Source organism: Aquarana catesbeiana, linkage group LG03 (assembly GCF_042186555.1).
Source record: "Aquarana catesbeiana isolate 2022-GZ linkage group LG03, ASM4218655v1, whole genome shotgun sequence".
NCBI classification, from domain to species: Eukaryota; Metazoa; Chordata; class Amphibia; order Anura; family Ranidae; genus Aquarana; species Aquarana catesbeiana.
In genome coordinates, this window is record NC_133326.1 from 528,861,056 (window position 1) to 528,876,338 (window position 15,283).

The 15,283-nt window shown below is 43.5% G+C and overlaps 1 protein-coding gene across 3 annotated transcripts in view; it reads right to left on the reverse strand.

Moving 5' to 3' along the window:
* The window catches only part of LOC141132642 (uncharacterized), a 155,028-nt gene extending 149,352 nt beyond the window's left edge, over positions 1-5,676 (reverse strand). For all 3 annotated transcript variants that reach the window (XM_073621261.1, XM_073621259.1, XM_073621260.1), the window contains exon 1: positions 5,562-5,676. In XM_073621261.1, coding sequence (XP_073477362.1) covers positions 5,562-5,610 — 49 coding nt within the window. In that variant the 5' untranslated portion in view covers positions 5,611-5,676. The remainder of the gene's footprint in view (positions 1-5,561) is intronic.
* Between the last annotated feature and the right edge of the window lie 9,607 nt (positions 5,677-15,283).

A 15,283-nucleotide genomic window follows, 5' to 3' on the forward strand; every position in this document is an offset into this window, starting at 1 on the left:
CTGTAGGGCCTTTGCTTTAAAAAAATATATAATGTGTAGGTATTCAAAGTAATTTTCTTGCAAAAAAAAATATTTTTTCATGTAAACAAAAAGTGTCAGAAAGGGCTTTGTCTTCAAGTGGTTAGAAGAGTGGGTGATGTGTGACATAAGCTTCTAAATGTTGTGCATAAAATGTTAGGACAGTTCAGGTAGTGAGGTAGTGTGGAGTGAAATAAAAAATTTACGCCCTTAGAAATCCTGAAGACGGTGATTGGATTTCGGGGCCCCGTACGCAGCTAGGCTCCCAAAAAGTCCCACACATGTGATATCCCCGTACTCAGGAGGAGCAGCAGAATGTATTTTGAGGTGTAATTCCACATATGCCCATGGCATGTTCGAGCAATATATCATATAGTGACAACTTTGTGCAAAAAAAAAAAAAAAAAGTTTGTCATTTTCCCGCAACTTGTGGCAAAATATAAAATATTCCATGGACTCAACATGCCTCTCAGCAAATAGCTTGGGGTGTCTACTTTCCAAAATGGGGTAATTTGGGGAGGTTTTGTGCCATCTGGGCATTTTATGGCCTTCAAAACTGTGATAGGTAGTGAGGAGTGAAATCAAAAATTTACGACCTTAGAAATCCTGAAGGCGGTGCTTGGTTTTCGGGGCCCCGTACGTGGCTAGGTATCCCCGTACTCAGAAGAAGCAGCAAAATGTATTTTGGGGTGCAATTCCGCATATAACCATGGCATGTGTGAGCAATTTATCATTTAGTGACAACTTTTTGTAAAATATATATATATTTTTTTGTCATTATTCAATCACTTGACAAAAAAATAAAATATTCAATGGGCTCAAATGCCTCTCAGCAATTTCCTTGGGGTGTCTACTTTCCAAAATGGGGTCATTTGGAGGGGGGTTGTACTGCCCTGCCATTTTAGCACCTCAAGAAATGACATAGGCAGTCATAAACTAAAAACTGTGTAAATTCCAGAAAATGTACCCTAGTTTGTAGACGCTATAACTTTTGCGCAAACCAATAAATATACACTTATTGACTTTTTTTTACCAAAGACATGTGGCTTAATACATTATGGCCTAAATGTATGACTAAAATTGAGTTTATTGGATTTTTTTTATAACAAAAAGTAGAAAATATCATTTTTTTTCAAAATTTTCGGTCTTCTTCCGTTTATAGTGCAAAAAATAAAACCGCAGAGGTGATCAAATACCATCAAAAGAAAGCTCTATTTGTGGGAAAAAAAGGACGCAAATTTCGTTTGGGTACAACATTGCATGACCGTGCAATTAGCAGTTAAAGCGACACAGTGCCAAATTGTAAAAAGTGCTCTGGTCAGGAAGGGGGTAAAACCTTCCGCGGGCTGAAGTGGTTAACCACACCCAATTCACATAATATGTGAATGTGACCGGCTTTCAATAGAGCCAGTTAACACATGTGCAGGGAGGCCACAGTGCAGTTTTCAAAAGGGTCCTGTGCATTTTTGGATCCAGTTCAAGTGCGAATTCAGGGAAAAATTTGCACCTGAACCCGTGAACAGAAACGCACCGGACTCAACCGCAGCTGCATATATGTGAACCCAGCCTTAGGGCTTGTTCACACTTGTTTGGAGATCGGTGGTTTTCTGCATCAGAATAACACCAATCTTCGCAAGGGCACACAAAAAATAGTTATTTTCTATGTATCCTGTTCATACTTAACCACCTGAGATCCGCGCTATAGCCAAATGACGGCTACAGTGCGGACCTGCTTTGCCAGGACTACGTCCATTGACGTTGTCCCGTGCACAAGCGGCCTGCGTGCCCCCTGCAGAGGGGGGAGTCTCTATGAGACTCGCCTGATCACAAATCGGAGAAATGCCCCGTACACACGGTCGGATTTTCAGACGGAAAATGTGTGATAGGACCTTGTTGTCGGAAATTCCGACCGTGTGTGGGCTCCATCACACATTTTCCATCGGATTTTCCGACACACAAAGTTTGAGAGCAGGATATAAAATTTTCCGACAACAAAATCCGTTGTCGGAAATTCCGATCGTGTGTACACAAATCCGACGCACAAAGTGTCACACATGCTCAGAATAAATAAAGAGATGAAAGCTATTGGCCACTGCCCCATTTATAGTCCCGACGTACGTGTTTTACGTCACCGCGTTTAGAACGATCGGATTTTCCGACAACTTTGTGTGGCCGTGTGTATGCAAGACAAGTTTGAGCCAACATCCGTTGGAAAAAATCCTAGGATTTTGTTGTCGGAATGTCCGAACAAAGTCCGACCGTGTGTACGGGGCATAAGGGGTCGATCACGACCCCTTACCACATGATCAGCTGTCAGCCAATGACAGCTGATCATGTGATGTTAACAGCGTGAGGAGGAAAAAAAATCCGTTCTCCGGCGGCCGTGAGAGGGACATCAGTCCCGATCACGGCAAGCTGCTAAAGATCCTCAGTGCCCACCTGTGCCATCTAGCAATAGGCAGCAGTGCCGCCTACCAATGCCCACCAGCGCCACCTATCGGTGCCCACAGTGCCACCCATCAGTGCCCACAATCAGTGCCTAAACAACAGTGCTGTACATCAGTGCCACCTATCAGTGCCCATCAGTGTCACCTACCAGTGCCCATAAGTGCCCATAAGTGCCCATCAGTGCTGCCCATCAGTGGCCACCTATCAGTGGTACCTATCAGTGCCACCCATCCGTGCCACCCATCAGGGCCCATCAGTGCCGCCTTATCTGTGCCCATCAGTACCGCCTTATCTGCCCCATCAGTGCCACCTTATCTGTTTGTTTAGCAAATAATAAAAATCCCAGCTGTGATTAAATACAACCAAAAGAAAGCTCTATTTGTGGGAAAAAAATGATAAAAATTTAATTTGGGTACAGTGTTGTATGACCGCGCAATTGTCATTCAAAGTGCGTCAGCGCTGAAAGCTGAAAATTGGTCTGAGCAGGAGGGGGGTTTAAAAGTGCCCAGAAAGAGCTGTGGTTCGGTACAGAAATCTGCAACATGTGAACATTTTTCCATCCTGTACTGCAGCTCCGTTTACGTAAATATATATATATCTGTTTGGAGGTGGTATATTCACTTAAAGGGGCAGCTTCACATAAATAGTTAATTTCTACAATTTATGTTGGCGCAAATTTTTACTCACAACTTTTTCACATTGACCTATGAGCGTCTGAGCTGCATTGCATAGAAATGAATGAAATGCCAATAGGTGCATATATTTTTTTTTTCTGGAGATAAATGTTGCACTTCAAGCTCAGCACATTCATCACATTTATACGGTGAATATACCATTAAGAAAACTTCTATAAAGGGACCTATACATTACTGTGAAATATATTAGACAATGTGGCTACTTAAAAAATCTTGCATTCCTTAAAGAAGCATGCATTTGTTAACCATAGGAATGGTACTATACAGTGCCTTGAAAAAGTATTCATACCACTTACATTTTTCCACATTTTGTCATGTTACAACCAAAAACGTAAATTTATTTTATTGGTGATGTGATAGACCAACACAAAGTGGCACATAATTGTGGAGTGGAAGAAAAATGATAAATGGTTTTCAATTTTTTTTACAAATAAATATGTGAAAAGCATGGCGTGCATTTGTATTCACCCCCCTATACTCTGATACGCTTAACTAAAATCTAGTGGAACCAATTGCCTTCAGAAGTCACCTAATTAGTAAATGGAGTCCACCTATGTATAATTAAATCTCAGTATAAATACAGCCGTTCTGTGAAGCCCTCAGAGGTTTGTTAGAGAACCTTAGTGAACAAACAGCATCATGAAGGCCAAAGAACACACCAGACAGGTCAGCGATAAAGTTGTGGAGAAGTTTAAAGCAGGGTTAGGTTATAAAAAATATCCCAAGGTTTGACCATCTCACGGAGCACTGTTCAATCCATCATCCGAAAATGGAAAGAGTATGGCACAACTGCAAACCTACCAAGACATGGCCATCCACCTAAAGTGACAGGCCGGGCAAGGAGAGCATTAATCAGAGAAACAGCCAAAAGGCCCATGGTAACGCTGGAGGAGCTTCAGAGATCCACACCTCAGGTGGGAGAATCTGTCAACCGGACAACTATTAGTCGTGCACTCCATAAATCTGGCCTTTATGGAAGAGTGGCAAGAAGAAAGCCATTGTTGAAAGAAAGCCATAAGAAGTTCCATTTACAGTTTGCGAGAAGCCATGTGGGGGACACAGCAAACATGTGGAAGAAGGTGCTCTGGTCAGATGAGACCAAAATTGAACTTTTTGGCCTAAAAGCAAAACGCTATGGTGGAAAGCTAACACTGCACATCACCCTGAACACACCATCCCCACCGTGAAACATGGTGGTGACAGCATGTTGTGGGGATGCTTTTCTTCAGCAGGGACAGGGAAGCTGGTCAGAGTTGATGGGAAGATAAATGGAGCCAAATACATAGCAATCTTAGAAGAAAACATGGTAGAATCTGCAAAAGACTTGAGACTGGGATGAAGGTTCACCTTCCAGCAGGACAACAACCCTAAACATACAGCCAGAGCCACAATGGAATGGTTTAGATCAAAGCATATCCATGGGTTAAAATGGACCAGTTAAAGTCCAGACCTAAATCCAATTGAGAATCTGTTGCAAGATTTAAAAATTGCTGTTCACAGATGCTCTCCATTTAATCAGACAGAGCTTGAGCTATTTTGCAAAGAAGAATGGGCAAAAATATCACTCTCTAGATGAGCAAAGCTGGTAGAGACCTCCCCAAAAATACTTGCAGATGTAATTGCAGTGAAAGGTGGTTCTACAAAGTATTGACTCAGGGGGTTGAATACAAATGCATGGCACTCTTTTCAGATATTTATTTGGAAACAATTTTGAAAGCTATTTATCATATTCCTTCCACTTCACAATTATGTGTCAATTTGTGTTGGTCTATCACATAAAATCTCAATAAAATACATTTACGTATTTGGTTGTAAGATGACAAAATGTGGAAAATTTCAAGGGGTATGAACACTTTTTCAAGGCACTGTACACTATACCTAATCACTAATCCTACTAAATGTTTTAACATGCTCGTTATTTCAAAAGTAATTTTTAATATTTTTAAATCAGCAATCTTTATTAAAACAGTGCCTGGTGATCCTGCCAAAAGCTCCTTTTCATCTACTTCCTCTGTACCTGTGTTGTCACACACCCTCCCAATGGAGACTACAATTGTATGTAATGATGCGCATTCTACTGCTGTGACCATTAGGAAACCTTTTTTGAGAAATGCCAACATGTAGATATGACATGCCCGCAAAGAAGTTGCATAAAACCAGCAGCACTGAGATAAAACAAATAATGAAAAAAAGGTAACATAAAAATTATTGTGTATAAAAAATGGCATTTGTTGATATGCAGTTCTTTAGCAAACGAAATGTCATTCAGTTAAAGTTTACATATACTTTAAGAACATTACATCTCATTTGGAACGCTTCACGTTAATGCAACTACATGGTAATGGCCTCACACTGTTTTCTAAGCTCACAATGCAGGGTCATGAGAGATGGAATAAGTACCTGGAAGTAATAAGATGAGAACGAACATCCATTGATAATATGGACCCATTCTGAGTGCTGCCAGTGTTAAGGCTGGGTTGTCTAACTCACTATGTTATAAACACTAGACCACACATGAGGAGGAAGTGACCACAGGAAGACTATAAGCATGAAACATATTCTTGTGGTTAGAGAAGTGGCTCACTGCCATATAGTAAGTTGGAGGAAAGTTGCAAGCACTCTTAAAGTGTATCTAAACCTTGTATTTGTTTTCTTTTTTATAGACTACTTTTCAAGTGAGACCCATAGGAGAGAATGGACGCAGGGGCTGCATGACTATGGGAGGAACAGGGGTCAGCCCCCCCCCCACATGGATGTCCCGGTGGGGAGAGCGGCTCAGCGTGGGAGAAGCAGCTGTATGCGCGGTGGGGGGGCGTCCCTGCCCCTCAGCTGCCCAGTGTTATGCAGAGGCAGAGGATCAGAGAGAACTCACTGGGGGGTGCCGCCATCGTCCCCCACCAGCCGCAGACGCAGGGCTCCGGAGCGTTCGGCTCCCTCCGCAGCTGCTGCACGGAGGGGAGCTCAGCAGGAGAGACAGACTGATACAACTGGCAGGGAGGTTGGAGCGCCCTCTGCTGTTTCGCCAGCGGTATCGCAGACCAGAAGCAGGGGAATCAATCAAGCTGGGGGACACGCCCCCTTAAAGAGACAGCGCGTCCCTGCTGCAGCTGGGGGTACTACAGTGCCCAGCAGCTCTTCGGTGGTGAGAACTGTGCCTGGGGCAGAAGAGGAGGCTTCCTGGAGCCCAGGTGAAGAGTCTGTGCGAAGGAGGCAGGGGATGTCGCCTCGGCAAGATTCTTCGGCCGAGTCCGCCGCGATTACCAGCGCAGATGATAATGATGATCGGTCGGTCGGGAGGAGTCCTGCCTTGCGGAGTCAGCTGGGATCCGGACAGATGGCTAGTCGTGTGGCGGTGTGGCTGCAGCCTGGTAAGTCACCAATTTTACCTATGCTTAGTAGTCAGATGGGGGGGTGAAGTGGGGGTTTCTGCGGGGGCCAGTACAGGCGGGTCGGGAGTTGTGGGGGGAGATACGGGTGCCGCGCTGGTTTTGTCCGCATTTTTGCGGGTTTTCAGGATTTGTTGGCCCGTTTTGACCCGGCAGGGTCTTCTACCACATCTCAGGGGCCTGTTGGGGCATGGGCTCCAGCTGCATTGGGCGGGAGCTCTAGTTTTCCTCCCACGGTTCCCCCTATGGGGCCACTGGCGGTGGCGGTCTCGGGGGCAGGGGTGTCCTCCGGTGATAGCGTGACGGCCGCGTCGCAGACGGAAGTGACTGGGGCGGACGCGAGTAAAGGGAAGGAGGCTGCTGAGGATAAGGTGCGGTTGGCGGATGCGGCGAAGTGCGAAATTTACGTGTGCTTCGAGGGCCCACTGGGGGTTCATTTGAAGCAAGACGTACGGGAAAAAATTTGGAAAGGGGAATATGTTGAAATTTTCTCTCTTTTGCCATTGGAAAAATTTAATATCGACAAAGGGAAGGCAGATGAAAGCAAGAAGGAGGAGGAAGAGAAGCGTCGCTGGAGGCTTATTCCTCGCACTTTTGCGAATTGGCTTCAGGCGTTTGCCATTTTGGCTAGCGTGATTGGCGAGAAAGCACCGGAGAATTGTTCTCTGCTTTTTTGTTATCTGGATGCCATTGGGGAGGCTTATCGGGTTTATGGGGGTATTGCTTGGTTGCGCTATGACGAGCAATTCCGTCAGCGCAAGGCTTTGCGTCCGGGCTTGCGTTGGGACCATAAGGAGATTGGGCTTTGGATGAAGCTTATGTCCCAGGCACGGGTTTCGGGACAGCCCTTTCTTGGGGGGGGCGGCGGTTCAGGTACCACTGGACAGTCGGCCTCACAACGAAAAGGAATTTGTTGGCAGTATAAAGAGGGGTCATGCCGTTTTGGCACGAACTGTCGTTTCCGTCACGAGTGCTCTGGCTGCGGGGGCTCCCACAGTTATGCCAAGTGTTTTAAGAAAGGAAAGTCCCAACCCGTCGAGTCGGCTTCAAAAAGGGAAGACGCCGGTAAACCTCCCCGCGATGGTGTCGTATCTAGATAGGTATCCGCGGAGGGAGGCAGCACGTTTTTTAGCTGATGGTTTTGCCCATGGTTTTTGGATCCCGTGTTCGGGGCCAGTGATCCCGTCGCCTCGGCACCAAAACTTAAAATCAACCCGCCAATTTTACCAGGTTGTCACGCGGTCTGTGTCTTTAATCTAATGGTAAGGACCCAGGGTTGACGAATCCTTTAGTCATGCATTTTCAACTAGTCCCAGTAGCATACTTCCAGTCCTAGGGTGACAAGGCCTACTTAACCTTCTGTATCAGGGCAACAGAAACAAGATAGAACATTGTATACAGTACCAGCCCCTCTGCTATTGTTCATAACATAGAGGGTGTAGTTCTGTAGTCCCCTGAGATAACTGTAGTTGATACTGGCAGGATTAACAGATATATTTTCAAATTTACCAAACATATATACCTAGAGCAGGGGTGTCAATTTAATCGTGGGCCGCATCAGAAGTATGATTTCCCTCATAGGGCCAGGGTGTGCTATGTGCAAGGTTCAGGAGTGTGTTACATACAGAGTGCAGAGTTCAGGAGTGCATTATGTACAGAGTGCAGGGTTCAGGGGTGCGCCATGTACAGAGTGCAGTTCCGGGGGTGTGCTACATATAGATTGCAGGGTTGAGAAAATGATTACTTACAGAGTGTAAAGTTCAAGGGTGTGCTATAATACAGAGTCAGGGTTTAGGGGTGCGCTACGCACAGTGGGCACAGGGAGGTTGTTTTCTCTCTCAGATTCTGGAGATCTGTCCCCACTGTGCCTCACCATGCATGCAGAAATCTGTTTGTTTCTGGAGCCACTTAGAGCAAAGCTGTCCCTTGTAAATACAGAAGGTTTCCAAGGGGCAGCATAAGAGGAGGGTGTGAGCTGGAGGTGGTGGAATGGAGTTCCACCACGTTCCAACTGCAAAACTGGGTGCAAGGGCCACATAACAAGGCCTGGATGGCCTTATTCAGCCCATGGGCCTTGTGTTTGACATATGTGAACCTAGAGGGTTTCAGCAGACTGTTTTACAGAATGAAAGGGACTAATAGGAGAAGTTCATTATTAGGGTTTACATATCCTTTAAGCTTTCACTGAGATACAGTACATAGAGGGGTACAGTCACTTGCCTGCTGTAGAAACTATTAGTTGCCTGGCTGTCTTCAGCTTTGGTACTGTCCAAGTCACTGAGCCAGAACAAGCATGTAGCTAATGAAGTCAAAGGAAAATGTTATTCCCTGATCTGCATACTTGTTGGTCAATAATTGTGGTGACCTGACCATCACACATAGCTCTATGGGCTAAACCTCCCTGAAACCTGAAAACTATTTCAAGGGTTCCTCCTTAGTAAAAGGTTTGAAAAATACTTCATAATACTCATTGTAAGGCCTAATGTACATGGGACGCTGAGGCAACCTCTTCTGAACGATTTTTTTGACAGCGTGAAACCGGCATTTAAAAACACCCGTTTAGCCGCGTTTTGCTGCGTTCATTCGCTGTTGACTCACCTACAGTCCCATTCAGTGCACGTTCCCCATCAGATAATATATAGGAGAAATGAGACTCCAAATAATGTAATATCTTCAAATCAATTAAAAACATTTATTAAAGCACAGCCCGATGAAAATATACTCCCAAACAGGCACAAAAATATTGCATTCAAATGGTAAAGATGCCAGAAATACACCGTTGCGGTGGACATAGGGTATGTGTCACTTCGCACCCGACCTGATAGTTCAAAAAGAAAAGAAACAAAACTAAATGGTGGGACTTTAAATTAAGCAGATCACTAAGTTGTATGAACCAATCAGTATACACATTATTTATTGATTGCAGAGTTGATACATACACCTATAAAGTATTACATAGTAAATTGATATAATAATGTATCAATACCCATTCGGTGGGTGGAGTTTCCTTATCTCCCCTTTTTTTATTCTGTATATTGTATGTCTCTCATGTTAATTATGTGCAGTGATCAAGGCAGTGTGTCGAAACGCATCTGTTTTTGTACTTTAACATGTGCCAATAAAAGTATTTACATTTGATATGGACATGGAGTTGCCGCCCCTTCTCTCTTCTACTATTGTTCTGACAACACAGCAGCCAGAGCACCCTATGGTGGACTTCATTTTACATCTAGGAGGCTTCCTTTGTGAGAGCGCTGCAATCCCTTGTCTACATCCTTAACGCTATGTCCCCATCACCCCCAAATCCCAGCATATCAATTACAAACTTCAACCCTTATCCAGTCCTGCCTCCCTGCATCTTTGTTCCCCCTCAGATCCCCTTATCTGGGGTGTCACTTTCCATCCTCCCAATGGGGTCCTACTTACCCAGTCATGCTCCCTTCACCCACTACCCCCAAAACTCTGTGTCTTTATCACCAACTTATCTGTCTCCATCCAGCTAAGCTCCCCATTTTTTAATCCAGCCTCACCTTCCAGCACCCCCTCCTTTGGCAACAAGGTGACAAGTAACATGTTCTGCTTACCATTTGGGTCACACAATTTATTCCCATTTTCATACTGCACCAGGGATTAAAAATTCATGACAATACATTTAACAGACACATTTAAACAACTGGCACTTTACCCACTGTGCCACCAGCAGAGGTGCTTGTCACAGCTTCCCAAAATGAGGGTCTAATAATACATGGCTTTTTTGGAGTTATAACATATTTAATAGTTGTGGTGTGCAATAGCACTACTTGAAGTTAAATGTACCCAACCTGGGATTCAAAGCTATGACCTTACAATTGCACAACCGGCGATTTACCTGGGATTAAAACCAATGACTTTATGTTTGCACAACTAGTGCTTTACCCCCTGTGCTACCTCAAGCAGCCATTCCTGATGACGACAGATGTTGAAACACATAAGGCAGAGCTTTGAGTGACTTCACCCTGCACAAGCCCGTCCCCTTGCAGCCTGTGGTGGCGGCTGAAGCCAGCGGTGCTGATTCATTTTACATGCTTTACTTGGCCTCATGCACACTTCAGCTCAAAGAAGCTGCTCCTACAGATATTTGAGCTGTTTTGATCTCTTACTTTTCTCTGTCTGTTAACTCCCCTCCTTGTTAGCCTATGTGTCCATGCACACTATAGGTGTTTTCAGAAGTTTACAGGCATATGAGCTTACAGGCAAAAAAAAACCCCAAACCCTTTGTTTTGTTTTTTTCTGCCTGTAGACGTCTATTTCAACCTCCAAACCCGATCCAGTCCTGCCTCCCCACACCCTTCGCTCTTCCCCCAGATCCCTTTATCTGGGGTGTCCCTTGCCAACACTCTCAAGCCTGCCAGCATTCTCTCCCAATGGGGTCCTTCTAGCCCAGCCCAGTGCAATATCACTCATGCAAGCATAACCGCTTGCCGACCAGTGCACAGCGATATACGTCGGCACAATGGCACAATTGCGCAAATGGGCGTACCTGTACGTCCCCTTTAAGACACGGCATTGTGGGCGCACGCATGCCCCGCCACGTACTCTGTGACCGTGCATTTTTATAGTACTGATAGCTGTATAAATGACAATGGACCCAAAATAGTGTCAAAAGTGTTCGATGTGTCTGCCATAATGTCACAATCACGATAAAAATTGCAGATCACCGCTATTACTAATAAAGAAAAATTAATAATTAAAATGCCATAAATCTATCCCCTATTTTGTAGACGCGATAACGTTTGCGCAAACCAATCAATATACGCATATTGAGATTTTTTTAACCTAAAATATGTAGAAGAATACATATCAGCCTAAACTGAGAAAGAAATTTTTTTATATATATATATATATATTTTTTTTTTGGGGAACTTTATTATAGCAAAAAGTATTGCTTTTTTTTCAAAATTATCGCTCTTTTTTTGTTTATAGCGCAAAAAATAAAAACCGCAGAGGTGATCAAATACCACCAAAAGAAAGCTCTATTTGTGGGAAAAAAAGGACGTCAATTTTGTTTGGGTGCAACATCGCACGACCGCGCAATTGTCAGTTAAAGTGACGCAGTGCCGTATCGCAAAAAGTGCTCTGGTCAGGAAGGGGGTAAATACTTCTGGGGCTGAAGTGGTTAATGTGACTCCTTCTGAACACAGGTATAATATATATAGGCCTATGTAGTAGATATGTGCACTGCCAAAAAATGTGTTCGTTTTCGTTTCTGTTTCATTCGTTTGTTTTTTTTTTTAGTTTTTCGGGTAATTCGTTACGATTGCATTTTGTTAATTTCTTACATTCGTAAATTCCTACATTCGTGCATTCGCACATTCGTACATTCGTAAATTCATACATTCATACATTCGTAAATTCATAAATTCGTACATTCGTACATTTGTACATTCGTACATTCTTAAATTAGAAAATTTGCATATTCGTAAATTCATATATTTGTAAATGAGAAAATTCGGAAATTTGTAAATTCGAAATGTGAAAATCCAAAAACCCGAAAATTCGAAAATCTGAAATAGTAACTAACTATTAAATTATAGGTATTGTAATTTCTTTTCAAATTTGGCTGTGAACGTAACAAATACGAATTTATCCAAAGTTATATATTATCCGAAATAACGAATGCTGCATCTAAACAAATGGAATGGAACAAATTAATAATAAATAATAATAATAAAAAGTTTTTATTATTATTATTGTTATTTAATATTATTAATTCATTACGTTCCATCCGTTTGGATATGGAATTCGTTATTTCGAATAATTTGTAACTTCGGATAAAATTGTATGTGTTACGTTCACTAACAGCCAAATTTGAAAGGAAATTACAATACTTATAATTTAATAGTTAGTAATAGTTAAAGTTATTATTAGTTAATTATTATTTCAGATTTCCAAATTTCCAAATTTGCGAATGTACAAATTTCCAAATTTGCGAATGTACAAATTTCCAAATTTGCGAATGTACGAATATTCAGAAAAATTCGCTAAACGAGTTTTCATTAATAAAGATTCTTCCGAATTAACGAATTTGTCGAAAAACAAATTCGAAATGAAACGAATTGCACATGTCTACTATGTAGCATGACCCTGCGGGGTTACTATGTGTTACAGCATCCACACATTTTACCCTGCTGCCAGACATCCAATAGACAGACTTCTCAGTCAATGAACAGTCTCTTGCTTGTTTATGTTGTTTTTATTTAGGGGATTGAACTTGGTTGGGGAAAAGGGATATGGGATGCCCATAAGATGAATTAGTACTTTGTAGAATAAAAGTAACTGCGTCACACTTCTCAGCAGAACAAGATGGCTGACTCTACACTTGACAGTCTTTTACCTTAGCACACTTCTTCCAGCTCACTTCGTCCAGCACACTACTTCACTGTCCAACTTTAGTCTCCTGTCACACCATCAGCATGACTAGGCCTCACTCTGAATAAGTTCCAGTGTCTTTATTTGATAGCCCTTTGTAGGTCGGGGTCTGCAGTACCCCTTTGTGGCAGCAACCAATTTAATTGAGCAGAATAAATGTAGATGGACTACTAATCCCAGCAAGTCCAATTGCAGATCCTGCCTGCCCTCCTGGTTACAGCGACTTGACACAAAACTCCCACAGTCTCTCCCTCTGGCTCTACATCCAGCTCCCCTAGACTGTCTTCTCCAGAGCTTTCCACTCACCGACACCTGCCCTGGATCCTTCCTGAATGACTTTACTCCGGACATGCTGACCAACTGTCTCCTCCAGCTCCTGTTCCAGAACACCTCTCCATGAAAAGGAGTGGCTCCCAAGCTCCCCGCCTGAGGTACACCTCCCCCCCCCCCCCCAGAAAGGGGGTTCCCTCAGACACGACGGTCTAACACTGACACGGACAACTCCTATTGGGTATATGTAGGTGGCCTGCCCCCAGCCAATCCTAGTTGGGGATTGATCAGAGCCTGAGGCAGCCTGAGGTGAAGGTAATGTTACCTTAGAGCTCCGCTCCTCGGGAGTTTTCATCGGAGGACTACAGGTCCCAGTGAACCAACAAGTATCCCAAAACTGCAGAAAATCCTACCTAATACTGTCAGCTTCACTGACAATGGTCTTGAGAGCTCCTAAAACGAAAATTAAAGCAATAAAAACGAAGGAAACAGCACACAGGCTGGCGGCTGGAATGGCGGCGGCATCCTCTCCCCCACAGCACAGCAGTGAATACACTAAAAAATCTTTACCTCACAGTCAGCACAGCGGTGAATACACTAAAAAATCTTTACCTCACAGTCAGCACAGCGGTGAATACACTGGAAAATCTTTACCTCACAGTCAGCACAGCGGTGAATACACTGGAAAATCTTTACCTCACAGTCAGCACAGCGGTGAATACACTGAAAAATCTTTACCTCACAGTCAGCACAGTGGTGAATACACTGGAAAATCTTTACCTCACAGTCAGCACAGCGGTGAATACACTGGAAAATCTTTACCTCACAGTCAGCACAGCGGTGAATACACTGAAAAATCTTTACCTCACAGTCAGAAGACACAGGCTGCTAAAGGTGAGTCTGAGTCTGAATATGAATACTGTGAATTACAAGCTGCTACACAGTCTGACTTCTTCAAAAAATTTGAATGTATGCTTCAGAAAGCCACTTCAGACTTCTGATCATATAACTGACAAACTGACTAAAGAAATTAGAGAACTAGGTCAGAGAACAGCTGACTTAGAACTGAGGGTTGATGAAATTGATAATTTTACACAGAACTACATGTCTGAGATGAAGGTACTAAAAGAGGAAAACCTTACATTACAAAATCGTTTAGAGGACCAAGAGAACAGAGATCGTCGATCGAATCTGCGAATCAGGGGAATCCCTGAATCTGTTCTACACCTGCAGGCTAATATCACGGCGCTCTTTCAAGAATTATTACCTGGAACCCCTATTGACAGCTTCGAAATGGATAGAGTGCATAGAGCGTTAGCCCCACGCAAAATAAATGGTCCCCCGAGGGATATTATAGCTAAATTGCACTTTTACAGAACCAAAGAACAGATACTAACAGCTGCCAGAGGGAGAGAATCTCTTAGCTTCCAGGGCAATATCTATCAACTCTTTACAGATTTGTCCCCACTAATGCCCCGTACACACGGTCGGACTTTGTTCGGACATTTCAACAACAAAATCCTAGGATTTTTTCCGACGGATGTTGGCTCAAACTTGTCTTGCATACACACGGTCACACAAAGTTGTCAGAAAATACGATCGTTCTGAATGCGGTGACATAAAACACGTACGTCGGGACTATAAACGGGGCAGTGGCCAATAGCTTTCATCTCTTTATTTATTCTGAGCATGCCTGGCACTTTGTCCGTCGGATTTGTGTACACACGATCGGAATTTCCAACAACGGATTTTGTTGTCGGAAAATTTTATCTCCTGCTCTCCAACTTTGTGTGTCGGAAAATCCGATGGAAAATGTCCAATGGAGCCCACACACGGTCGGAATTTCCGACAACACGCTCCGATCGGACATTTTCCATCGGAAAATCCGACCGTGTGTACGGGGCATAACGGTTGCAAAAAGACGTGCACTTAAACCTCAACTCCAGGTACTCCAGAGAAATCAAATTTCCTATCAATGGGGATTTCCTTTTTGTCTCAGATTTACTCATTTGGTAACAAAATATGTTTGTCGCTCTTCAGAGGACTTGAAGTCAGCCC